Genomic DNA, 25,738 nt, shown 5'->3' with positions numbered 1-25,738 from the left:
TGGGCTAGTAACCCCTTCTCCTGTAGACATTTACTAAAAAAGAGAAGAAGAAAAACTTTATAAAACTGGGATGCTTGAATGTGCGTGGATGTAGTGCAGATGACAAGAAACAGATGATTGCTGATGTTATGAATGAAAAGAAGTTGGATGTCCTGGCCCTAAGCGACACAAAGCTGAAGGGGGTAGGGGAGTATCGGTGGGGGGAAATAAATGGGATTAAATCTGGAGTATCTGAGAGAGTTAGAACAAAGGAAGGGGTAGCAGTAATGTTGAATGATCAGTTATGGAAGGAGAAAAGAGAATATGAATGTGTAAATGCAAGAATTATGTGGATTAAAGTAAAGGTTGGATGCGAGAAGTGGGTCATAATAAGCGTGTATGCACCTGGAGAAGAGAGGAATGCAGAGGAGAGAGAGAGAGAGATTTTGGGAGATGTTAAGTGAATGTATAGGAGCCTTTGAACCAAGTGAGAGAGTAATTGTGGTAGGGGACTTGAATGCTAAAGTAGGAGAAACTTTTAGAGAGGGTGTGGTAGGTAAGTTTGGGGTGCCAGGTGTAAATGATAATGGGAGCCCTTTGATTGAACTTTGTATAGAAAGGGGTTTAGTTATAGGTAATACATATTTTAAGAAAAAGAGGATAAATAAGTATACAAGATATGATGTAGGGCGAAATGACAGTAGTTTGTTGGATTATGTATTGGTAGATAAAAGACTGTTGAGTAGACTTCAGGATGTACATGTTTATAGAGGGGCCACAGATATATCAGATCACTTTCTAGTTGTAGCTACACTGAGAGTAAAAGGTAGATGGGATACAAGGAGAATAGAAGCATCAGGGAAGAGAGAGGTGAAGGTTTATAAACTAAAAGAGGAGGCAGTTAGGGAAAGATATAAACAGCTATTGGAGGATAGATGGGCTAATGAGAGCATAGGCAATGGGGTCGAAGAGGTATGAGGTAGGTTTAAAAATGTAGTGTTAGAGTGTTCAGCAGAAGTTTGTGGTTACAGGAAAGTGGGTGCGGGAGGGAAGAGGAGCGATTGTTGGAATGATGATGTAAAGAGAGTAGTAAGGGAGAAAAAGTTAGCATATGAGAAGTTTTTACAAAGTAGAAGTAATGCAAGGAGGGAAGAGTATATGGAGAAAAAGAGAGAGGTTAAGAGAGTGGTGAAGCAATGTAAAAAGAGAGCAAATGAGAGAGTGGGTGAGATGTTATCAACAAATTTTGTTGAAAATAAGAAAAAGTTTTGGAGTGAGATTAACAAGTTAAGGAAGCCTAGAGAACAAATGGATTTGTCAGTTAAAAATAGGAGAGGAGAGTTATTAAATGGAGAGTTAGAGGTATTGGGAAGATGGAGGGAATATTTTGAGGAATTGTTAAATGTTGATGAAGATAGGGAAGCTGTGATTTCGTGTATAGGGCAAGGAGGAATAACATCTTGTAGGAGTGAGGAAGAGCCAGTTGTGAGTGTGGGGAAAGTTCGTGAGGCAGTAGGTAAAATGAAAGGGGGTAAGGCAGCCGGGATTGATGGGATAAAGATAGAAATGTTAAAAGCAGGTGGGGATATAGTTTTGGAGTGGTTGGTGCAATTATTTAATAAATGTATGGAAGAGGGTAAGGTACCTAGGGATTGGCAGAGAGCATGCATAATTCCTTTGTATAAAGGCAAAGGGGACAAAAGAGAGTGCAAAAATTATAGGGGGATAAGTCTGTTGAGTATACCTGGTAAAGTGTATGGTAGAGTTATTATTGAAAGAATTAAAAGTAAGACGGAGAATAGGATAGCAGATGAACAAGGAGGCTTTAGGAAAGGTAGGGGGTGTGTGGACCAGGTGTTTACAGTGAAACATATAAGTGAACAGTATTTAGATAAGGCTAAAGAGGTCTTTGTGGCATTTATGGATTTGGAAAAGGCGTATGACAGGGTGGATAGGGGGGCAATGTGGCAGATGTTGCAGGTGTATGGTGTAGGAGGTAGGTTACTGAAAGCAGCGAAGAGTTTTTACGAGGATAGTGAGGCTCAAGTTAGAGTACATAGGAAAGAGGGAAATTATTTCCCAGTAAAAGTAGGCCTTAGACAAGGATGTGTGATGTCACCGTGGTTGTTTAATATATTTATAGATGGGGTTGTAAGAGAAGTAAATGCGAGGGTCTTGACAAGAGGCGTGGAGTTAAAAGATAAAGAATCACACATAAAGTGGGAGTTGTCACAGTTGCTCTTTGCTGATGACACTGTGCTCTTGGGAGATTCTGAAGAGAAGTTGCAGAGATTGGTGGATGAATTTGGTAGGGTGTGCAAGAGAAGAAAATTAAAAGTGAATACAGGAAAGAGTAAGGTTATGAGGATAACAAAAATATTAGGTGATGAAAGATTGGATATCAGATTGGAGGGAGAGAGTATGGAGGAGGTGAATGTATTCAGATATTTGGGAGTGGACGTGTCAGCGGATGGGTCTATGAAGGATGAGGTGAATCATAGAATTGATGAGGGGAAAAGGGTGAGTGGTGCACTTAGGAGTCTGTGGAGACAAAGAACTTTGTCCTTGGAGGCAAAGAGGGGAATGTATGAGAGTATAGTTTTACCAACACTCTTATATGGGTGTGAAGCATGGGTGATGAATGTTGCAGCGAGGAGAAGGCTGGAGGCAGTGGAGATGTCATGTCTGAGGGCAATGTGTGGTGTGAATATAATGCAGAGAATTCGTAGTTTGGAAGTTAGGAGGAGGTGCGGGATTACCAAAACTGTTGTCCAGAGGGCTGAGGAAGGGTTGTTGAGGTGGTTCGGACATGTAGAGAGAATGGAGCGAAACAGAATGACTTCAAGAGTGTATCAGTCTGTAGTGGAAGGAAGGCGGGGTAGGGGTCGGCCTAGGAAAGGTTGGAGGGAGGGGGTAAAGGAGGTTTTGTGTGGGAGGGGCTTGGACTTCCAGCAGGCGTGCGTGAGCGTGTTTGATAGGAGTGAATGGAGACGAATGGTTTTTAATACTTGACGTGCTGTTGGAGTGTGAGCAAAGTAACATTTATGAAGGGGTTCAGGGAAACCGGCAGACCGGACTTGAGTCCTGGAGATGGGAAGTACAGTGCCTGCACTCTGAAGGAGGGGTATTAATGTTGCAGTTTAAAAACTGTAGTGTAAAGCACCCTTCTGGCAAGACAGTGATGGAGTGAATGATGGTGAAAGTTTTTCTTTTTCGGGCCACCCTGCCTTGGTGGGAATCGGCCAGTGTGATAATAATAAAAAAAAAATCTTGTACAAGTCAGTATTCAAATTAAATTCAGATGAGATTGACTATTCCATCTTAGTTGTTTCAAGTCAATGCAGAGAGACTGTTCTTAAAATGGCTCATGACCTGCCAGTGGCCGGACATTTCTCGCAACGTAAAACCTTAAATAAAATTAGGGAAATCTATTTTTGGCCAGAAATGTCCTCAGATATCACTACCTATTGTAGATCGTGTAAAGTTTGCCAACTGTCATCCTCCCGAGGTACCAGGCGAGTACCTATGGTCAAAATGCCAGTCTTTACGGTATCTTTTGAAAGAGTAGCTATTGACATCGTTGGTCCTTTATCTCCACTGTCATCTGGGGGACATAGATATATATTAACATTAGTTGATTATGCTTCGAGTTTCCCTGAAGCCATACCCTTAAAGACCATAACTACTACAGAGGTGGCTGAAGCCCTTTTGTCCATCTTCTCCAGAGTGGGCATCCCTAGAGAAATTTTGTCTGACCGTGGGACACAATTCACATCTGACTTAACGCAACATCTCTACCAACTTCTGGGAGTGAAGCCTCTCTTCACCACACCCTATCATCCCAGCTGTAATGGGAGGATTGAGTGCCAGCATTCGATTCTCAAGTCCATTTTAAGGAAACTTTGCTCCCTTAAACCTAAGGAGTGGCATCGTTACTTACCCTGTGCTTTGTTTGCCATGAGGGAAGTTCTCTATGGTAGACAGGCCAGAGGCCCACTGTCCATCCTTCATGACTTATGGACTAATGAGGAGATGAGTGCTGAGGTTCAGTTTTCTTACCAGTTTCTCCTTGACCTTAGATCCAAACTTGAGGAGACCTCTGACATAGTTTCGAAAAACCTAAGCTTGTCAATGGACCAGTACAAAACCTATTTTGATTCCAAAAGTCAGAGGAGAAGTTTTAAAGTAGGAGATGAAGTTCTTGTACTTTTGCCTATCAAGTCAAATAAATTATTAGTAGCATGGAAAGGTCCATATAAAGTATTAAAAATTTGTGGGAATGTTGACTACCTCATAGAAGTCAAGGGGAAACCTAAACTTTATATTATCAACATCCTTAAGAAATATTACCGAAGAAATTCGGTTAACTGCCTTAATAACTTTGACTTAGTTTTTCCACACGAACTTGATACGACAACTGAAGAATGTAAGGTGTGCGTAATTGACACCTCTAACTTAGACTATGATGAAGAACTACATGACTTGGTGACTTTTGATCACTTGGACGCAACCAACATTAATATTAATGAATCTTTGGATGACCATAAGAGATATGAACTACTTCAATGTGTGAGTAACTTTTCAGACGTCTTTAAGACGTCCATAAGATTGACTTAGTGACGGACAATCCTATCAAACGAAAATTATACCCAGTTCCAGTTCACCTTAGGGATGCATTTGACCGAGAGGTAGACAAATTATTAAAACTAAAGATCATTGAACCTTCAGTATCTTCATATTGTTCACCAGTAGTCATGGTTAAGAAGGAGAATAATTCATATAGACTTGCTATTGACTTCAGAGGCCTTAATGCTATAACTCGGTGGGATGCTGAGCCTATGCCCTTAATAGATAGCGATCTACACAAATTTTATGACGCTTCCTTCTTTTCAGAGATTGATATTGTGCAGGCATATCATCAAGTAATGTTAGATCCTTCTTCTAAGCAGTACACCGCTTTTCCTACACACCAAGGACTGATGCAATATAGAACTATGCCCTTCGGTTTGGTAACTGCCTGTGCTACCTACGTGAGACTGATGAGAAAGGTCTTGGGTAATATGCCAAACGTTTCAGTTTATTTTGATAACATTTACTTAATGACATCCACGTGGGGCGAACATATCCAAACTTTAACATCAGTTTTGCGTAGGTTACGCTCACATGGCCTCACTGCCAAGCCGAAGAAATGCTTCCTTGGGTATAACAAGATTAGATATCTTGGACTGATACTTTCTAATAACTCTCTGCAGCCTCTCCCCAGTAAGATCAAAGCTTTATTAGAATTTAAATTCCCCAAAACCAAGAAGCTCATGCGTAGCTTTCTTGGTTCTGTAAATTTTTATGCATGGTTTATCCCGAACCTTACTGATCTTACAGGCATCTTATCCGACTTCCTTAAAAAGTCTGTGAAGGAACCTCTTGAACTTTCTGACTTAGCTCGGGAAAAGTTTAACGAGATTAAAAGTATCTTTTCGAAAGACCCTATACTTAAGATTCCAGATATTAATAAAACATTTTGTTTAAGAACTGATGCCTCCAATACTGGCTTAGGTGCGGTGCAACTACAATACCATGATGGTACTCCCTTCCCTGTATGCTTCCTAAGCCGGAAACTCCTTCCCGCTGAAACGAGATACTCCACCATAGAAAAGGAATGTTTGGCCCTTGTGTGGGGTATCTCCAAACTTAAATTTTATTTGCTGGGAAAAGAATTCATTTTAGAAAAGGACCACAAACCTTTGATATACCTAGAAACTTTTAAGGAAACCAACAGTCGCCTCTTGAGGTGGACATTGGCACTCCAGGCTTTTAAGTTCCATATTGTGTATATCAATGGTTCATGATGAGATTAAGACACATGTGCAACATCTGGGTATCTTTATTGTAGACGTTTCGCCATCCAGTGGCTTTATCAATACAAATTCTAGGACATAACTTGAAGACAGTAGAACTATGTACAGAAGATGAGGTAATCAGTCCCTCAACCTAGGAGTAGGTGCGAAGAGCACCATAGTCGTGGAGATTCTGAAGCAGAAGAAAGGATCCTGGCGCTTATATAGTAACGTCAGGTGTAGCAGACGAGGGCATATTCACTGGTAGGCGGGATTCCCCAGTGGAAGTAGGTCCTTCCCAAAGAGATGGGTTAGTTGTAGTAGTAGTTGTAGTAGTAGTTGTCGTAGTCGTGAAGGCTATGTACATGTCCTCAGAATTAAGATTCCATGATGTTGCAGTGTCTGACAAGTTGTGTACGAATGGTATACAATACCGACAAAATGAGATTAAGACACATGTGCAACATCTGGGTATCTTTATTGTAGACGTTTCGCCATCCAGTGGCTTTATCAATACAAATTCTAGGACATAACTTGAAGACAGTAGAACTATGTACAGAAGATGAGGTAATCAGTCCCTCAACCTAGGAGTAGGTGCGAAGAGCACCATAGTCGTGGAGATTCTGAAGCAGAAGAAAGGATCCTGGCGCTTATATAGTAACGTCAGGTGTAGCAGACGAGGGCATATTCACTGGTAGGCGGGATTCCCCAGTGGAAGTAGGTCCTTCCCAAAGAGATGGGTTAGTTGTAGTAGTAGTTGTAGTAGTAGTTGTCGTAGTCGTGAAGGCTATGTACAATGGTTCATCCAATTATTTCTCTGACTGGAAGATTTGTTGCCTTACGCGACTTCCACATGTTAGAACTTTTTCCTCGCCTATTCTTCTTATACTCCTTGACTATAAGTCTTGGTATGGGGGAGTGTGAGGGAAAAGTTCAATAGATAAGAGTAGAGAGGGAGTATATAGTAACAATAGTTTCATTGCCGGCTACTTGTTAAGGTAGGGTATGTCAAGTTCCCGCTATTCCCTCCTTTTTTCACCCACCCCGAAAGTGATAGTTTGACTGCCGGCTGCTTGTTAAGGTAAGGTCAGTCTAGCTCCCGCTATCCCTTCCCCTCCTTCTTCCCCCCTCCCGAAAGGTGACGTGTGGGGCTCCGGTCCAAACAGTAATCACTAGACTCACAGCTCCCAGCACTACTGTAAGTACATGCCTGCCTTGTATTCTAGTGGATTTATTGGTTGAAAGCTTCACTTTTGACCAATAATAAACTTAGTCCTTTCAGTCTTGCTCTAGGTTGACTGTTGTGATAATCACCACATCTTTTAGGTATTGTACTTATCATGGAGAGTGATTTCTTAAGCAGTGGGTAACCTGTCTATCTTTCCAGCTTGGATGACAGAGAGGGTCACCTGCCAATCAACGAGCAGAACTGATGGAGATGGACTAACGTCCTGAGACTTCCTCTTTTTGGATTTAATTACCTGTGCACCTGTATGAAATTGCAGGACGTAACCCCTCATCATTACAGCGGTAAAGAACCTGCTTTCCTGTCATCGGGATAGAATACTCAAGGCTATACTATGAAGAACTAGCCAGTGGGTTGTAACCAACACCTGCGACCCCCCCCATCATCGGCAACGGCTACTAATTCAACAAGCAGTGTCACCAACACCAGACACCCAAGTTTTATATTAGCGTTGAATTCAGTTACCATTTATATTTTTCATTTTTCATTTTCTTTAATGTAGGATTAATATTTCATATTTAGGTGTTTTATATTTTATATTTTCTATATAATAAAGTGTTTATGTTTGTCTGTTATTATTTCTTTTTCTATTCATTAATTTTCCTGAGGAGGAGCCAGCCTTGGTAATACTGTCTGAAGTTGTTACAGGGCTGAGTAAGCCTTCACAAGGTCATCTTCCACCAAGTGGTCTCACAGAGGTCATCTTCCACCAAGTGGTCTCACAGAGGTCATCTTCCACCAAGTGGCCTCACAGAAGTCATCTTCCAACAAGTGGTCTGACAGAGGTCATCTTCCACCAAGTGGTCTCACAGAGGCCATCTTCCACCAAGTGGTCTCACAGAGGTCATCTTTCACCAAGTGGCCTCACAGAGGTCATCTTCCACCAAGTGGTCTCACAGAGGTCATCTTCCACCAAGTGGCCTCACAGAAGTCATCTTCCAACAAGTGGTCTGACAGAGGTCATCTTCCACCAAGTGGTCTCACAGAGGCCATCTTCCACCAAGTGGTCTCACAGAGGTCATCTTTCACCAAGTGGCCTCACAGAGGTCATCTTCCACCAAGTGGTCTCACAGAGGTCATCTTCCACCAAGTGGCCTCACAGAAGTCATCTTCCAACAAGTGGTCTGACAGAGGTCATCTTCCACCAAGTGGTCTCACAGAGGCCATCTTCCACCAAGTGGTCTCACAGAGGTCATCTTTCACCAAGTGGCCTCACAGAGGTCATCTTCCACCAAGGAACAACACAAGCCTGGGTGTGGCAGTGTTGCTGCTCATCCATCACATCTATACAATACTTCACTAATTATCAGTCTCGATTCAGAAGCAAAGTTAATACAGAAAATAACTTAATCTCTTTATTAATTTCTCAGATAATGTAGCAACTATGTATCTTCCCCTCGGTCGTGTAGCGAGGTCTTCTTCCACTCGGTCGTGTAGCGAGGTCTTCTTCCACTCGGTAGTGTAGCGAGGTCTTCTTCCACTCGGTCGTGTAGCGAGGTCTTCTTCCCCTCGGTCGTGTAGCAAGGCCTTCTTCCTCTCGGTCGTGTAGCAAGGCCTTCTTCCCCTCGGTCGTGTAGCAATTCCTTCTTCCCCTCGGTCGTGCAGCGAGGTCTTCTTCCCCTCGGTCGTGTAGCAAGGTCTTCTTCCACTCGGTCGTGTAGCGAGGTCTTCTTCCACTCGGTCGTGTAGCGAGGTCTTCTTCCCCTCGGTCGTGTAGCAAGGCCTTCTTCCTCTCGGTCGTGTAGCAAGGCCTTCTTCCCCTCGGTCGTGTAGCAATTCCTTCTTCCCCTCGGTCGTGCAGCGAGGTCTTCTTCCCCTCGGTCGTGTAGCAAGGTCTTCTTCCCCTCGGTCGTGGAGCAAGGTATTCTTCCCCTCGGTCGTGTAGCAAGGTCTTTTTCCCCTATGTCGTGTAGCAAGGCCTTCTTCCCCTCGGTCGTCTAGCAAGGTCTTCTTCCCCTCGGTCGTGCAGCAAGATCTTCTTCCCTCGGTAGTGTAGCAAGGTCTTCTTCCCCTCGGTCGTGTAGCAAGGCCTTCTTCCCCTCGGTCGTGTAGCGAGGTCTTCTTCCCCTCGGTCGTGTAGCAAGGCCTTCTTTCCCTCGGTCGTGTAGCAAGGCCTTCTTCCCCTCGGTCGTGTAGCAAAGCCTTCTTCCCCTCGGTCGTGTAGCAAGGCCTTCTTCCCCTCGGTCGTGTAGCAAGGCCTTCTTCCCCTCGGTCGTGTAGCAAGGCCTTCTTCCACTCGGTCGTGTAGCAAGGTCTTCTTCCCCTCGGTCGTGTAGCAAGGCCTTCTTCCCCTCGGTCGTGTAGCAAGGCCTTCCACTCGGTCGTGTAGCAAAGCCTTCTTCCCCTCGGTCGTGTAGCAAGGCCTTCTTCCCCTCGGTCGTGTAGCAAGGCCTTCTTCCCCTCGGTCGTGTAGCAAGGCCTTCTTCCACTCGGTCGTGTAGCAAGGTCTTCTTCCCCTCGGTCGTGTAGCAAGGCCTTCTTCCCCTCGGTCGTGTAGCAAGGCCTTCTTCCACTCGGTCGTGTAGCAAGGCCTTCTTTCCCTCGGTCGTGTAGCAAGACCTTCTTTCCCTCGGTCGTGTAGCAAGACCTTCTTCCCCTCGGTCGTGTAGCAAAGCCTTCTTCCCCTCGGTCGTGTAGCAAGGCCTTCTTTCCCTCGGTCGTGCAACAAGGTCTTCTTCCCCTCGGTCGTGTAGCAAGACCTTCTTTCCCTCGGTCGTGTAGCAAGGTCTTCTTCCCCTCGGTCGTGTAGCAAGGCCTTCTTCCCCTCGGTCGTGTAACAAGGTCTTCTTCCCCTCGGTCGTGTAGCAAGGCCTTCTTCCCATCGGTCGTGTAGCAAGGTCTTCTTCCCCTCGGTCGTGTAGCAAAGTCTTCTTCCCCTCGGTCGTGTAGCAAGGTCTTCTTCCCCTCGGTCGTGTAGCAAGGCCTTCTTCCCCTCGGTCGTGTAACAAGGTCTTCTTCCCCTCGGTCGTGTAGCAAGGCCTTCTTCCCCTCGGTCGTGTAGGAAGGCCTTCTTCCCCTCGGTCGTGTAGCAAGGCCTTCTTCCCCTCGGTCGTGTAGCAAGGCCTTCTTCCCCTCGGTCGTGTAACAAGGTCTTCTTCCCCTCGGTCGTGTAGCAAGGCCTTCTTCCCATCGGTCGTCTAGCAAGGTCTTCTTCCCCTCGGTCGTGTAGCAAAGTCTTCTTCCCCTCGGTCGTGTAGCAAGGTCTTCTTCCCCTCGGTCGTGTAGCAAGGCCTTCTTTCCCTCGGTCGTGTAACAAGGTCTTCTTTCCCTCGGTCGTGTAGCAAGGCCTTCCCATCGGTCGTGTAGCAAGGCCTTCTTCCCCTCGGTCGTGTAGCAAGGCCTTCTTCCCCTCGGTCGTGTAGCAAGGCCTTCTTCCCCTCGGTCGTGCAACAAGGCCTTCTTCCCCTCGGTCGTGTAGCAAGGCCTTCTTCACCCCGGTCGTGTAGCAAGGCCTTTTTCCCCTCGGTCGTGTACCATGGCCTTCTTTCCCTCGGTCGTGTAGCAAGGTCTTCTTCCCCTCGGTCGTGCAACAAGGCCTTCTTCCCCTCGGTCGTGTAGCAAGGCCTTCTTCCCTTCGGTCGTGTAGCAAGGCCTTCTTCCCCTCGGTCGTGTAGCAAGGCCTTCTTCCCCTCGGTCGTGTAGCAAGGCCTTCTTTCCCTCGGTCGTGTAGCAAGGTCTTCTTCCCCTCGGTCGTGTAGCAAGGTCTTCTTCCCCTCGGTCGTGTAGCAAGGCCTTCTTCCACTCGGTCGTGTAGCAAGGCCTTCTTCCCCTCGGTCGTGTAGCAAGGCCTTCTTCCCCTCGGTCGTGCAACAAGGCCTTCTTCCCCTCGGTCGTGTAGCAAGGTCTTCTTCCCCTCGGTCGTGTAGCAAGACCTTCTTCCCCTCGGTCGTGTAGCAAGGTCTTCTTTCCCTCGGTCGTGTAGCAAGGCCTTCTTCCCCTCGGTCGTGTAGCAAGGCCTTCTTCCCCTCGGTCGTGTAGCGATATCTTCTTCCCCTCGGTCGTGTAGCAATGCCTTCTTCCCCTCGGTCGTGTAGCAAGGTCTTCTTCCCCTCGGTCGTGTAGCGAGGCCTTCTTCCCCTCGGTCGTGTAGCAAGGCCTTCTTCCCATCGGTCGTGTAGCAAGGCTTCTTTCCCCTCGGTCGTGTAGCAAGGTCTTCTTCCCCTCGGTCGTGTAGCAAGGCCTTCTTTCCCTCGGTCGTGTAGTAAGATCTTCTTCCCCTCGGTCGTGTAGCAAGGCTTTCTTTCCCTCGGTCGTGTAGCAAGGTCTTCTTCCCCTCGGTCGTGTAGCAAGGCCTTCTTTCTCTCGGTCGTGTAGCAAGGTCTTCTTCCCCTCGGTCGTGGAACAAAGTCTTCTTCCCCTCGGTCGTGTAGCAAGGCCTTCTTTCCCTCGGTCGTGTAGCAAGGTCTTCTTCCCCTCGGTCGTGTAGCAAGGCCTTCTTTCCCTCGGTCGTGTAGCAAGGCCTTCTTTCCCTCGGTCGTGTAGCAAGGTCTTCTTCCCCTCGGTCGTGGAACAAAGTCTTCTTCCCCTCGGTCGTGTAGCAAGGCCTTCTTTCCCTCGGTCGTGTAGCAAGGTCTTCTTCCCCTCGGTCGTGTAGCAAGGCCTTCTTTCCCTCGGTCGTGTAGCAAGGCCTTCTTTCCCTCGGTCGTGTAGCAAGGCCTTCTTTCCCTCGGTCGTGTAGCAAGGTCTTCTTCCCCTCGGTCGTGTAGCAAGGCCTTCTTTCCCTCGGTCGTGTAGCAAGGCCTTCTTTCCCTCGGTCGTGTAGCAAGGCCTTCTTTCCCTCGGTCGTGTAGCAAGGTCTTCTTCCCCTCGGTCGTGTAGCAAGGCCTTCTTTCCCTCGGTCGTGTAGCAAGGTCTTCTTCCCCTCGGTCGTGTAGCAAGGTCTTCTTCCCCTCGGTCGTGTAGCAATCAGGTCTCCTCCCTCGGTCATGTAACAAGGGCCTCTTTATTCATTCATGTAACAAGATTTTTTCTCAGTCATGTAACAAGGTTTTCTTTACTCAGTCATGTAACAATTTTTTCTTTACTCAGTCATGTAACAATTTTTTCTTTACTCAGTCATGTAACAATTTTTTCTTTACTCAGTCATGTAACAATTTTTTCTTTACTCAGTCATGTAACAATTTTTTCTTTACTCAGTCATGTAACAATTTTTTCTTGACTCAGTCATGTAACAAGGTTTTCTTTACTCAGTCATGTAACAAGGTTTCCTTTACTCAGTCATGTAACAAGGTTTTCTTTACTCAGTCATGTAACAAGGTTTTCTTTACTCAGTCATGTAACAAGGTTTTCTTTACTCAGTCATGTAACAAGGTTTTCTTTACTCAGTCATGTAACAAGGTTTTCTTTACTCAGTCATGTAACAAGGTTTTCTTTACTCAGTCATGTAACAAGGTTTTCTTTCCTTAGACATGTACCAGAGGCTGGGCTATCGAAAGGGACTGGGTAGATTGGTCTACAATTCAACACTGCGGGTAACTAATCAGGCATGGAATGACGCCAGTAATCTGTGTAAGTGGAACTGGGGAGAGCTGCTGGTGCCGAGGTCAGAGACGGAGTTGAACTGGATGAAGTCGGTCTTCGCAAACATGAGCTACAATTATATGTGGTTGCCTATAGTAGAAATTAATGAACTGGACCAGGGTCCTGATTATTTCAACTGGGCTGGCTGGCAACTGAACACTACCAAAGGTATGTGTCCACCAAGATGACTTTTAACTTAATTTTCGCTTAAATTAAGCTGTTTCTTTGTTGATTTAAGGTTTCATCAGACTAACTAATGCTTAAAATATCATGACTCGCTTGCGTTTGATAAGGTTTTGTAACGTAGACGTAAGAGCAAGATTTCTCACCATGAAGTTCTTGACTTTAAGCGACAATGTTATTGTGAAAATACACTTTCACAATTAGGAAAGACTCTGTACCTTTATTCTTCGTTCAACTTGTCCTTATTTTACGGTTGGAGTTTTTTTTTTTTTTTTTTTTTTTACATAAATTATTCTATATTTTAAACTAGCAGTAATAACTCTACGTTGTCCAGACATACTTTGTCTCTCTTAAGTAAAATTAAAAAAATTACATGAACACTACTGGAAAATGTTTTTAGTGAAATTCACAAAAATACAGCAAATAGGAATAAAACCTTATGATGCGGTTTCGATCCACCGTGAACCATTGTCACGTCAAAACTGTGGAGAGAAATTTAGATAAACCTTGTAATAATGTTGGTAGAATTACCGACAATATGTAAAGTAAAAGGATACAAGTGCAACTAATGTGACATTTTATTGTGGCAACGTTTCGCTCTCTAGGAGCTTTGTCAAGCCGTCAAGCTGTGTCCATGTATTGTTTGTAACGGCTTGACAAAGCTCCTGGAGAGCGAAACGTTGCCACAGTAAAATGTCACATTAGTTGCACTTGTGTCCTTATACTTTAGATAAACCTTCAAAGCAATAGTCTTGCTTTCAGGCCTTCTCTACTTTTCTTAACTCAGCTGTAACTGGACAATTATTCATGATAGATCGAAAAGATATTAGGTTTCTCTCCTAATTGTAGGTTTTTGGCTAATTGTTCCTGCCACGGTATTGTGACTTATATTCACTAAGTTCTTAATAGTTCTACTGGAGGTTTCTGCCTTGTCAAGAGACAGATGTGAGGGACTCATATGCTTGCACCTGCCTTGTCAGGATATAGGTGTGAGGAACTCAGATCCTTCCACCTGCCTCGTTAGGAGGCAGGTATGAGGGACTCACATTCTTAAAGTGTCATGTCAGGAGGCAGGTGTGGGGGACTCACATCCTTAAAGTGTCATGTCAGGAGGCAGGTGTATCTTATTTTTTTGATTTAAGGCAGAATAGGATAAATTTCAATCGGACTAAATTATTAAAGTAAACTTGATTATTTTAGGACGGAAATGTGTGTTTGAAAAAAGCATTAGAGGAGCATAATTTAGATGCATTACTCAACATAGTGAAGCAAAAAAAAAAAAGAAAAAAAAAATCTGAGGGAACGCCGACCCCCAAAATTAAAATTTTGTAACACCTTATTTATTTTCGAAATCTGTATGTAAAGAATGCCCCTCGAGGGGCACCGCTCTACTCCTCCTCCAAATTAAAATTTCAGAGCACCGAACAGCTTACAGCCTGATCCTGGGTGTAAGGAAGCCAGTGAGAAAGTTTGGCTGCACTGACTTTCATGGGGACTGAGTTATAGAAAACAAACAAACAAACCAACAAATATTCACAAATATTTGCAGAATTTGGTTGTGTTGTGTTAGGTTACACGTGTAAATAAAATTAAGGCAATTTAAATAGAAGAGGAGCGATGCGTCTGACAATAACTATTGTCGAGGTGGAGGAGCCAAGCCAGAAAACGTTCAAATCTGCATGATTATAAATTATGATGGAAGAATAGGTTGAATAATTAAAAGAACATGGCTTTGATCCAAGCTTCCCATAACTGAGGAGCACAAGTATGACAGTGTTTAACATCTGATCTTCAGTCATATTCCAACATTACTCTCAACTTACAGAATGTTGCATAAAGGTAACATTCATGATCATGTTTATACCACCTTGATCGTTCCTAATATTTACATTGTGAAACAAACGGGTGCAATTTTTATGTTAATTTTTAGCACTTTTTGCCATACTAGAATATTCGTGTATTAGATATGGTTAACTTATGTCTCTAGCAAAGCCTAATAACACTGCTTACTTGCTCACAAAGAGTGCACCATTGTAGCAGTTAGTGACTACCAGTGTTGCTGGAGGTTCTGTTTGTTCATGGTGAGGGAAGGAGGTCTAGCAGAAGCTACCTCATGCAGGGGCAGCCCTGGATCCTCAGATCCTTACGAGAGTCGAACTATTTAATATTTTACTAGAATCTATTGCCTGCATGGGTGTTTAAAACTGTAATAGTGAGAGTTCTCATACTAATTTTCTCTCTCTAAATTCTAAAAATATTGGTTCATACCCAGTGTATATGTGTCAACGATTTTACATAATTTTGGTGAGAATGTATGGTAAATCAAGTCTAATATCTGGTGTATTGTTTATTCTTTATTTTCTTGAATGCACATGAAAATCACTCCCTACGAAAGCAAAAGACTCGGCAGACGATGCAACATCCCCCCAATGAAAAGCAGGGGTGTCACTAGCACGTTAAGAGACAACACAATATGTGTCAGGGGCCCAAGACTGTTCAGCTGCCTCCCAGCATACATAAGGGGGATTACCGATAGACCCCTGGCTGTCTTCAAGCAGGCACTAGACTGGCACCTAAAGTCGGTACCTGACCAGTAGGGAAGTGGTTCTTACGTTGGATTGCGTGCGGCCAGCAGTAACACCTTGGTTGATCAGGCCCTGATCCACCGTGAGGCTTGGTCACAGACCGGGCCGCGGGGGCATTGGCCCCCGGAACTCTCTCCAGGTAAACTCCAGGTAATTGACTGCAATTTAAGGTGGTGTCCCTGATACGTGAACCGGCTCAGAAGTGATTTGTTGCTGATAATACTGACTTATTGCTCTTTGGCACTTGGGTATTGACACTAGCGCAGGTCAGGTGTTTGGTGACTTCAAATATCTTGCGTGCTTTGCCTATATGATATAGTGTAAACAAGTGCCGCCCAGAGCTCCACTAGCTAAGTTCAGGTCTGAGTCTCGAATGATTCGAGAAACTGCTCTGACTTGGCTTCAGAAAGACATGGTACAAATGAAAAATTATGTGACGATATTGCTCAATACTGGTACGAAGATACTGCCTTCTCTCCTTTCTATCATATTCCTGATTGGCTTTAAGCGCAGCCATGTACAGCAGGCTTTTGAAAGTACCTGTGTTCGTGATACCGTCAGCTTTTACACCAGTCAGCCTTCCAGCGATGTCCCACATGCCACCTTCAACCGGTCTAAACGCATGCCGTAACCACAGCCTTAAGGAGAATGGAACAACGAATAGGCAATCTGGACACCCACGATGCCTTGTACCTTTCACAAAGTGCTTGAGTCTGCCCAGGTTGACATATTTCCTAAGATGTGCATCTTCATATGATAACCCTATACTGCACGAATATGACAGTATTCTGAGGCAGATTTTTACGAAAGTACTGAACCTTACTCTAGAAGACGGGCAGTGGAACCAAGCTACACTTCCAGTCAGACTAGGAGGCATTGGTGTCCGCAAGTCATCTCAGATTGCGTTACCTGCTTTTCTGTCCTCGTGTATTGCATCCAGAGAGCTTGTAGCAGCGATTCTCCCTGAACATCTTAGGGACAAGATTGGAGCCCAGGACCAAAAATTCATTGACGGAGCAATGATCTGGGATAATCTAACGGGCTCTGAAACCAGACCTGCTCCCCCCCAACAACTACAAACAATCGCACTGGGATGGTCCAATAGTGGAAAATATAGCCTCAACGATGCTTCAGAGTGTGTCAGGGAAGGATAGAGCCCGCCTGCTGGCAGTGAGAGCCCCTCATGCTGGGGACTTTCTGTTGGCTGTTCCCAACTCCAGCCTTGGCACACGCCTCGACCCACAGACCATCCGCATCGGTGTTGCCCTTCGACTTGCCGCCCCTATTCTCGCCGAACACAGGTGTATTTGTGGCAGTGAAGCAGCAGACCGATTCGGGTACCATGGTCTTGTGTGCCGTAAATCCGAGGGAAAGATTGCAAGACATGAGGAGGTTAATAACATTATCAAGAGGAGCCTCACAACAGCTGGATGCCCAGCAGTAAGGGAGCCACCCCAACTATGCAGATCTGACGGCAGCCAGAAGCGTCCAGATGGTAATTACCCTTCAAGCCTGGACAGATGGGAAGCAGGTGGTGTGGGACTATACATGTGTATCTACCTTGGCTGATACCTATCTCCAATACACCAGGGAGGAAGGAGGGGCAGCTGCCAGCTTTAGGGAGTCCCAAAAGTCTAGAAAATATGGAGAACTTGCCCATCATTATATGTTTGTTCCCATAGGCTCAGAGACCCTTGGCTCATGGGGAAAGAGTGCATCTAATTTCCTTAAGGAGCTGGGAAAAAGACTCATCAGGGTAACTAGGGATCCCAGGGCAGCTAGTTTTCTGTTCCAGCGGCTCAGTGCGGCTGTTCAAAGGGGTAATGCATGCTGCATTTTGGGCACACGCCCCAGCTCTGAGGAGCTGGATGAGATTTTCGCCTTATAATCGGTGATACACACGTAACAACATGTACCGTATATGCCACCTTTATATCAACAATGTATCTCTTAAATCTTCTGTGCCATATTATGTAATAAAATATTCCTATTGGTAAAAAAAATATATATATATTATATATATATATATATATATATATATATATATATATATATATATATATATATATATATATATATAATGTATATATATATATATATATATATATATATATATATATATATATATATATATATATATATATATATATATATATATATATATATATATTACTTGACGTGCTGTTGGAGTGTGAGCAACGTAACATTTATGAAGGGATTCAGGGAAACCGGCAGGCCGGACTTGAGTCCTGGAGATGGGAAGTACAGTGTCTACACTCTGAAGGAGGGGTGTTGATGTTGCAGTTTAAAAACTGTAGTGCAAAGCACCCTTCTGGCAAGACAGTGATGGAGTGAGTGATAATGAAAGTTTTTCTTTTTCGGGCCACCCTGCCTTGGTGGGAATCGGAAGATGTGTTAATAAAAAAATGAGGAGGGGCAGCTGCCAGCTTCAGGGAGTCCCAAAAGTCTAGAAAATATGGATAACTTGCCCATCATTATATGTTTGTTCCCATAGGCTCAGAGACACTTGACTCATGGGGAAAGAGTGCATCTAAATTCCTTAAGGAGCTGGGAAAAAGACTCATCAGGGTAACTAGGGATCCCAGGGCAGCTAGTTTTCTGTTCCAGCGGCTCAGTGCGGCTGTTCAAAGGGGTAATGCATGCTGCATTTTGGGCACACGCCCCAGCTCTGAGGAGCTGGATGAGATTTTCGCCTTATAATCGGTGATACACACGTAACAACATGTACCTTATATGCCACCTTTATATCAACAATGTATCTCTTAAATCTTCTGTACCATATTATGTAATAATAATATTCCTATTGGTAAAAAAAAAATATATGAAAAGATGGGGTGGTAGGGGAAGTGGAATATTCAAACGGCTTCAGAAAGAAATCCAAATATTCTTCCTTGAAGCCTTTTTATCCACTTCTCCGAGGCTATGGGTCCCACAATTTACACAAGAGGTGGACCCCATTATATATATATATATATATATATATATATATATATATATATATATATATATATATATATATATATTCAAGATAGGAGATCGGTAGACAGCAACCGCCCAGGGAGGTAATACCGTCCTGCCTAGAGAGTGCAATTGTTTTACATCATGGTAGGATTGTTGGTGTCTTTTTTCTGTCTCATAAACAGTGACCAAAATTACAAGAAACAGCTATATCCCTGCAGGCAAAGTAGCTAGAGTGAACGGCATCGAAATTTCAAGCGCAAACGATCTCTCCATCACTGCATCATAGAAGAGTCAATGAAATTAAGCAATATACGTGTAACACACATGACAAAGTCTGTTAATTTAAAAAAAAAACATAATCTTCAGAAAGACTTAATAAATCTTCAGAACAGGTTTTCACGATTTACCCATTCGACTGCATTAAAATAAACTACATTTCCATCCTCCGCTTCATTTTTTGAGAGTATATCTCATAATCTTGTGATGGCTGAGGCCACGAACAGGAAGAGAATTCACACTCTCGATCACTTCTTTCATCACGTCGTTCCAAACACCTGAGTTGCAAGTCTCACAACGCAAACTTCCCCTGATGGATGATGCGGTGGAAGTTGCATACAAAACATTCTCTTTTGACTTTAACTACCGAAGCCTTAACATTTCTATCTTTTTATTGCTGGGTAGCTCATCTGCAGGGAGTGAACTCAGCTTTACCATGTCTAGGTCAAACCCTTCCAAGTTCTTACTGGAAGGGATAATTATTTCCCATATCTCAGTCATCAACGACCAGCGTAATCCAGAGGCACAATTGTCTGGTGTGCTACCTAGCCGTCTGGTGCGCTGCTTAGTTGTTTGGTGTGCTACCTAGTTTTCTGGTGTGCTAGCAAGTTGTCCTGTGCGGTACCTAGTTATCTGGTATTCTGCCTAGTTGTACTCTATGTTACCTAGTTGTCTGATGTGCTACCTAGTTCTCTGGTGTACTAGCTAGTTGTCCCGTGCGCTACCTAATTGTCTGGTGCGCTATGTAGTTGTCTGATGTGCTGCCTAGTTGTCCTGTGTGTTAGCTAGTTGTCTGGTGTGCTATCTAGTTGCCTGCTGTGCTAGCTAGTTGTCTGGTGTGATATCTAGGTATCCGACGTGCTAGCTAGTTGTTTGGAGTGCTAGCTAATTGTCTGGTGTGCTGCTTATTTGTCTGGTGTGCTCGCTAGTTGTCTGATGTGCTATATAGTTGTCTGGTGCGTTAGCTAGTTGTTCGGTGCGCTAGATAGTTGTCTGGAGTCCTAGCTAATTGCCTGATGTGCTAGCTAGGTGTCTGGTGTGCTACCTAGTTGTCTAGTGTGATAGGTAATTGTCTGCTGTGCTATTTACTTGTATGTTGTACTAGCTAGTTGTCTGGTGTGTTAGCTAGTTTTACGGTGTGCTAGCTAGTTGTCTTGAGTGCTAGCTAGTTGTATGGTGTACTAGCTAGTTGTCTGGTTTGCTAGCTAGTTGTCTGGAGAGCTAGTTAGTGGTCTAGTGTGCTAGCTAGTTGTCTGGTGTACTAGCTGGTTGTTCGGTGTGCTTACTAGTTGTCTGGTGTACTAGCTAGTTGTCTTATGAGCCAGCCAGTTGTCTGGTGTGCTACCTAGTTGTCTGGTGTGTTAGCTAGTTGTCTGGTGCTCTACTTAGTTGTCTTGTGAGCTACCTAGTTGTCTGGTGTGCTCGCTAGTTGTCTGATGTGCTATATAGTTGTCTGGTGTGTTAGCTAGTTGTTCGGTGTGCTAGCTAGTTGTCTGGAGTCCTAGCTAATTATCTGATGTGCTAGCTAGCTGTCTGGTGTGCTACCTAGTTGTCTGGTGTGATAGATAATTGTCTGCTGGGCTATTTACTTGTATGTTGAACTAGCTAGTTGTCTGGTGTGTTAGCTAGTTGTATGGTGTACTAGCTAGTTGTCTGGTTTGCTAGCTAGTTGTATGGAGAGCTAGTTGGTTGTCTAGTGTGCTAGCTAGTTGTCTGGTGTACTAGCTAGTTGTCTTATGCGCCAGCCAGTTGTCTGATGTGCTACCTAGTTGTCTTGTGTGTTAGCTAGTTGTCTGGTGCTCTACTTAGTTGTCTAGTGAGCTACCTAGTTGTCTGGTTTGCTATTTAATTGTCTGGTGTGCTATCTAGTTGCCTTGAGTGCTTGCTAGATGTCTGGTGTGCTAGTTAGTTGTCTGGTGTACTAGCTAGTTGTCTGATGTGCCAGCTAGTTGTTCAGTGTGCTTGCTAGTTGTCTGATGAACTAGCTAGTTGTCTGGTGCTCTACTTAATTGTCTAGTGTGCTACCTAGTTGTCTGGTTTGCTATTTAATTGTCTGGTGTGCTATCTAGTTGCCTTGAGTGTTTGCTAGATGTCTGGTGTGCTAGCTAGTTGTCTGGTGTGCTAGATAGTTGCCTGATGTACTAGCTAGTTGTTCAGTGTGCTTGCTAGTTGTCTGGTGAACTAGCTAGTTGTCTGGTGCTCTACTTAATTGTCTAGTGTGCTACCTAGTTGTCTGGTTTGCTATTTAATTGTCTGGTGTGCTATCTAGTTGCCTTGAGTGCTTGCTAGATGTCTGGTGTGCTAGCTAGTTGTCTGGTGTGCTAGATAGTTGCCTGATGTACTAGCTAGTTGTTCAATGTGCTTGCTAGTTGTCTGGTGAACTAGCTAGTTGTCTGGTGCTCTACTTAATTGTCTAGTGTGCTACCTAGTTGTCTGGTTTGCTATTTAATTGTCTGGTGTGCTATCTAGTTGCATTGAGTGCTTGCTAGATGTCTGGTGTGCTAGCTAGTTGTCTGGTGTGCTAGATAGTTGCCTGATGTACTAGCTAGTTGTTCAGTGTGCTTGCTAGTTGTCTGGTGAACTAGCTAGTTGTCTGGTTTGCTACCTAGTTGTCTGGTGTGCTAGATAGTTCTCTGGTGTGCTAGATAGTTCTCTGATGTGCTAGCTAGTTATCTGGAGTGCTAGCTCGTTTTCTGTTGTGCTACCTAGTTGTCTGGTGTGCTGGCTAGTTGTCTGGAGCGCTTGCCAGTTGTCTGGTGTGCTAGCTATTTGTCTGGAGTGTTAGCTAGTTGTCTGGTGTGGTTGCTAGTTGTCGGTGTGCAACTAATAGTCTGGTGTGCTCTATATGTCTGGTGTGCTGGCTAGTTGTCTGGCGTGCTGGTTAGTTCTCTGGAATGTAGCCTGTTGTCTGGTGTACTTGCTAGTTGTCTAATGTGCTTGCTAGTTGTCTAGTGTGCTAGCTAGGTGTCTGGGGTGCTACCTAGTTGTCTGTAGTACTAGCTAGTTGTCTGGTGCGGTAGCTAGTTGTCGGTGTGGTATCTAGTTGTTTTGTGTGCTATCTAGTTGGCTGCTGTGGTAGCTAGTTGTCTGGTGTGGTTGCTAGTTGTCGGTGTGGTATCTAGTTGTCTGGTGTGGTAGCTAGTTGTCTTGTGTGCTAGCTTGTCGTCTGGTGTGCTAGCTAGTTGTCTTGTGTGCTAGCTTGTCGTCTGCTGTGCTAGCTGGTTGTCGGTGTGCTATCTAGTTGTCTGGTGTGGTACTTGGTTGTCAGGTGTGGCTGCTAGTTGTCTGGTGTGCTAGCTAGTTGTCTTGTGTGCTAGCTAGTTGTCTTGTATGCTAAATAGTTGTCTTATGTGCTAGCTAGTTGTCTGGTGTGCTAGCTAGTTGTCTGGAGTGTTAGCTAGTTGTCTGGTGTGGTAGCTAGTTGTCGGTGTGCAACTAGTAGTCTGGTGTGCTCTATATGTATGGAGTGCTAGCTAGTTGTCTGGTGTGCTGGCTAGTTCTCTGGAATGTAGCCTGTTGTCTGGTGTACTTGCTAGTTGTCTAATGTGCTTGCTAGTTGTCTAGTGTGCTAGCTAGGTGTCTTGTGTGCTACCTAGTTGTCTGTAGAACTAGCTAGTTGTCTGGTGAGGTAACTAGTTGTCGGTGTGGTATCTAGTTGTTTTGTGTGCTATCTAGTTGTCTGCTGTGGTATCTACTTGTCTGGTGTGGTTGCTAGTTGTCGGTGTGGTATCTAGTTGTCTGGTGTGGTAGCTAGTTGTCTGGCGTGTTTGCTAGTTGTCTGGTGTGCTAGCTAGTTGTCTTGTGTGCTAGCTTGTTGTCTGCTGTGTTAGCTGGTTGTCGGTGTGCTATCTAGTTGTCTGGTGTGGTAGTTGGTTGTCTGGTGTGGTTGCTAGTTTTCTGATGTGCTGGCTAGTTGTCTTGTGTGCTAGCTAGTTGTTTCGTATGCTAAATAGTTGTCTTATGTGTTAGCTAGTTGTCTGGTGTGCCAGCTAGTTGTCTGGTGTGATAGTTAAATGTCTGGTGTGCTAGCTAGTTGTCTGGTGTGCTAGCTAGTTGCCTGTTGTGCTAGCAAGTTGTCTGGTGTGCTAGCTAGTTGTCTTGTGTGCTAGCTAGTTGTCTGGTGTGTTAGCTAGTTGCCTGGTGTGTTGGCTAGTTGTCTGGTGTGCTAGCTAGTTGTCTTGTGTGCTAGCTAGTTGTTTGGTGTGCTAGCTAATTGTCTGGTGTGCTAGCTAGTTGTGTGCTAGCTAGTTGTCTTGTGTGCTAGCTAGTTGTCCTGTGTGCTAGCTAGTTGTCTTGTGTGCTAGCTAGTTGTCTGGTGTGCTAGCTATTTGTCTGGTGTGGCAGCTAGTTGTCTGGCGTGCTAGCTAGTTGTCTTGTGTGCTAGCTAGTTGTCTTGTGTGCTAGCTAGTTGTCTGGTGTGCTTGCTAGTTGTCTTGTGTGCTAGCTAGTTGTCTGGTATGCTAGCTAGTTGTCTGGTGTGCTAACTAGTTGTCTGGTGTGCTAGCTAGTTGTTTGGTGTGGTAGCTAGTTGTCTTGTGCGCTAGCTAGATGTCTGGTGTTCTAGCTCGTTGTCTGGTGTGCTAGCTTGTTGTCTGGTGTGCTAGCTAGTTGTCTGGTGTGCTTGCTAGTTGTCTTGTGTGCTAGCTAGTTGTCTGGTGTGCTAGCTAGTTTTCTGGTGTGCTAGCTAGTTGTCTGGTGTGCTTGCTAGTTGTCTGGCGTGATAGCTAGTTGTCTGGTGTGCTATCTAGTTGTCTAGTGTGCTAGCTAGTTGTCTGGTGTGCCAGCTAGTTGTCTGGCATGCTAGCTAGTTGTCTTGTGTGCTAGCCATTTGTCTGGTGTGGTAGTTTGTTGTCTTGTGTGCTTGCTAGATGTCTTGTGTGCTAGCTAGTTGTCTGGTGTGCTTGCTAGTTGTCTCGTGTGATAGCTAGTCGTCTGGTGTGCTATCTAGATGTCTAATGTGGTAAATAGTTGCTTGGTGTGCTAGCTAGTTGTCTGATGTGCTAGCTACTTGTCTGGTGTGCCAGCTAGTTGTCTGGTGTGCCAGCTAGTTGTCTAGTGTGCTAGCTAGTTGTCTAGTGTGCCAGCTAGTTGTCTGGTGTGCCAGCTAGTTGTCTGGTGTGGTAGTATTGAGACTGACTCAAGAGAGAGTTAAGTACATTTGGACGCTCTATTCACATCACTTTTATTCTCATTGATCCCGTATAGTGCTTCACCTTCGTAATGTAACTCTAGTGTAATTATATGTGAACTTCTCAAAATTATGCAATTTCAACTTCAATCACAACTACAAATTTATTAAAGATTGACAGCATGACAATAGATACAATGAGTCATAATGATTAAATAATAATAATAATAATAATATTGATATATACAGAAATCTTTAAATTATTTCATGCAAATCATTATCACTTAAAAAGAGAACCAGAGTGTTAAACGAATGACAAAGGAACCTTCCACTTTCCTCAGATCTTTGCTAATCCTTGGCTTCTCTTAACATAATATTTTCTTTATTAATCTCAACAGCTCCGGGAACCTTAATATCCTCGGGAACCTCAACGGCTCTGGGAAACCTGTCACTCACGTGGAATGACGATGGTGTCAATAAATCCTGCCCATATACATGTGAAGACGGCGTAAAGATCTGTGGATCCAACAGCTGTGACACCAAGGACTGCGGTCTCTTACACTCAAACTTCAGTGTCACTATTGAGGAGTGCGGCAACAACAGTTACTTCAACAATGTTGGTGTCATCTGCGAGGCTGCCATTCCCGATCCTGCCACTTACTTCTGGCTCTACCCTTATGATGTACTGTAGGTTACCGGTAGACGATTTCAGGAGTCATTTTCCCCATGGCCCGATCTCAGACCAGAACCCCCGAGTGATGACCGGATCGACCAGGCTGTTGGTGCTAGAAACGCTTTCCAACGTATTCACCACAAGCCAGCTTATAAGAACATAAGAACATAAGAAAGAAGGAACACTGCAGCAGGCCTACTGACCCATGCGAAGCAGGTCCATGTCCCGCCCCATTAGCCTATTGACCCACCTGGTCAGGTCATTTCCACTTAAGGAAGGAGCACGACATCAGACCTAGTAGCACAAGCTGATCAGGTCCAACTCACACCCACCCACACCCACTCATGTATTTATCGAACCTATTTTTAAACCTACACAACGTTTTAGCCTCTATAACTGTACTTGGGAGTTTGTTCCACTCATCCACAACTCTATTACCAAACCAGTGATTTCCTATATCCTTTCTGAATCTGAATTTTCAGCACGCTATTTACATCCCTCTTATTTATTCCTGTTTTCCATTTATACACCTCGATCATATCCCCCCCTAATTCCACGCCTTTCGAGAGAGTGCAGATTCAGGGCCCTCAGTCTATCCTCATAGAGAAGATTTCTGATACATGGGATCAACTTTGTCATCTTCCTTTATACGTTTTCCAGAGCATTTATATCCATTCTGTAATATGGTGACCAAAACTGTGCAGCGAAGTCTAAATGAGGCCTAACCAAAGATATATGGAGTTTAAGAACAACCAGAGGACTTCTATTATTTATATTTCTAGATATGAAATCAAGAATTCTATTAGCTTTATTGCGAACCCTAATGCACTGTTGCCTTGGTTTTAGATTACTGCTAACCAGAACTCCTAAAACCTTCTCACAATCAGTAGTATTAAGATCTATATTATTTAGTTTATATGTCGCATAGTTATTTTTCTGCCTAACATTTAGAACTCTGCAATTGTCAATATTAAACTGCATCTGCCACTTCTCCAACCATTGTATCAGTCTATTCAAATCATCATGGAGTGCTCTAGTGTCCTCATTAGAATGAATTGGACTTGAGAAACTTATCATGTTCTGGTCATAAACTTCTTTGGCATAAACCTTGGTAATTTATACGATAGTGTCTGCCATAGCCTCAACATGACTACCATAGTCTCAACATACTACCATAACCTCAACATACTACCATAGCCCCAACATACTACCATAGCCTCAACATACAACCATAGCCTCAACATACTACCATAGCTTCAACATACTACCATAACCTCAACATGACTACCATATCCTCAACATACTACCACAACCCCAAAATAGCACCATAGC

General features: G+C 44.2%; 1 protein-coding gene across 1 annotated transcript in view; it reads left to right on the top strand.

The window, feature by feature from the left end:
• Window positions 1–25,408, top strand: part of LOC138852783 (uncharacterized) — a 63,906-nt gene extending 38,498 nt beyond the window's left edge. Inside the window, exons 3-4 of the mRNA XM_070085657.1 lie at window positions 12,466–12,747; window positions 24,132–25,408. Of these exons, the coding sequence (XP_069941758.1) occupies window positions 12,466–12,747; window positions 24,132–24,424 (575 nt within the window). The 3' untranslated portion in view covers window positions 24,425–25,408. The remainder of the gene's footprint in view (window positions 1–12,465; window positions 12,748–24,131) is intronic.
• The last annotated feature ends 330 nt before the right edge of the window (window positions 25,409–25,738 follow it).

The sequence above is a fragment of the Cherax quadricarinatus genome, chromosome 16, assembly GCF_038502225.1.
Source record: "Cherax quadricarinatus isolate ZL_2023a chromosome 16, ASM3850222v1, whole genome shotgun sequence".
Classification (NCBI taxonomy): Eukaryota; Metazoa; Arthropoda; class Malacostraca; order Decapoda; family Parastacidae; genus Cherax; species Cherax quadricarinatus.
The sequence above is the reverse complement of the archived record's forward strand: the minus strand, read 5'-3'. Positions and strand labels throughout refer to the sequence as shown.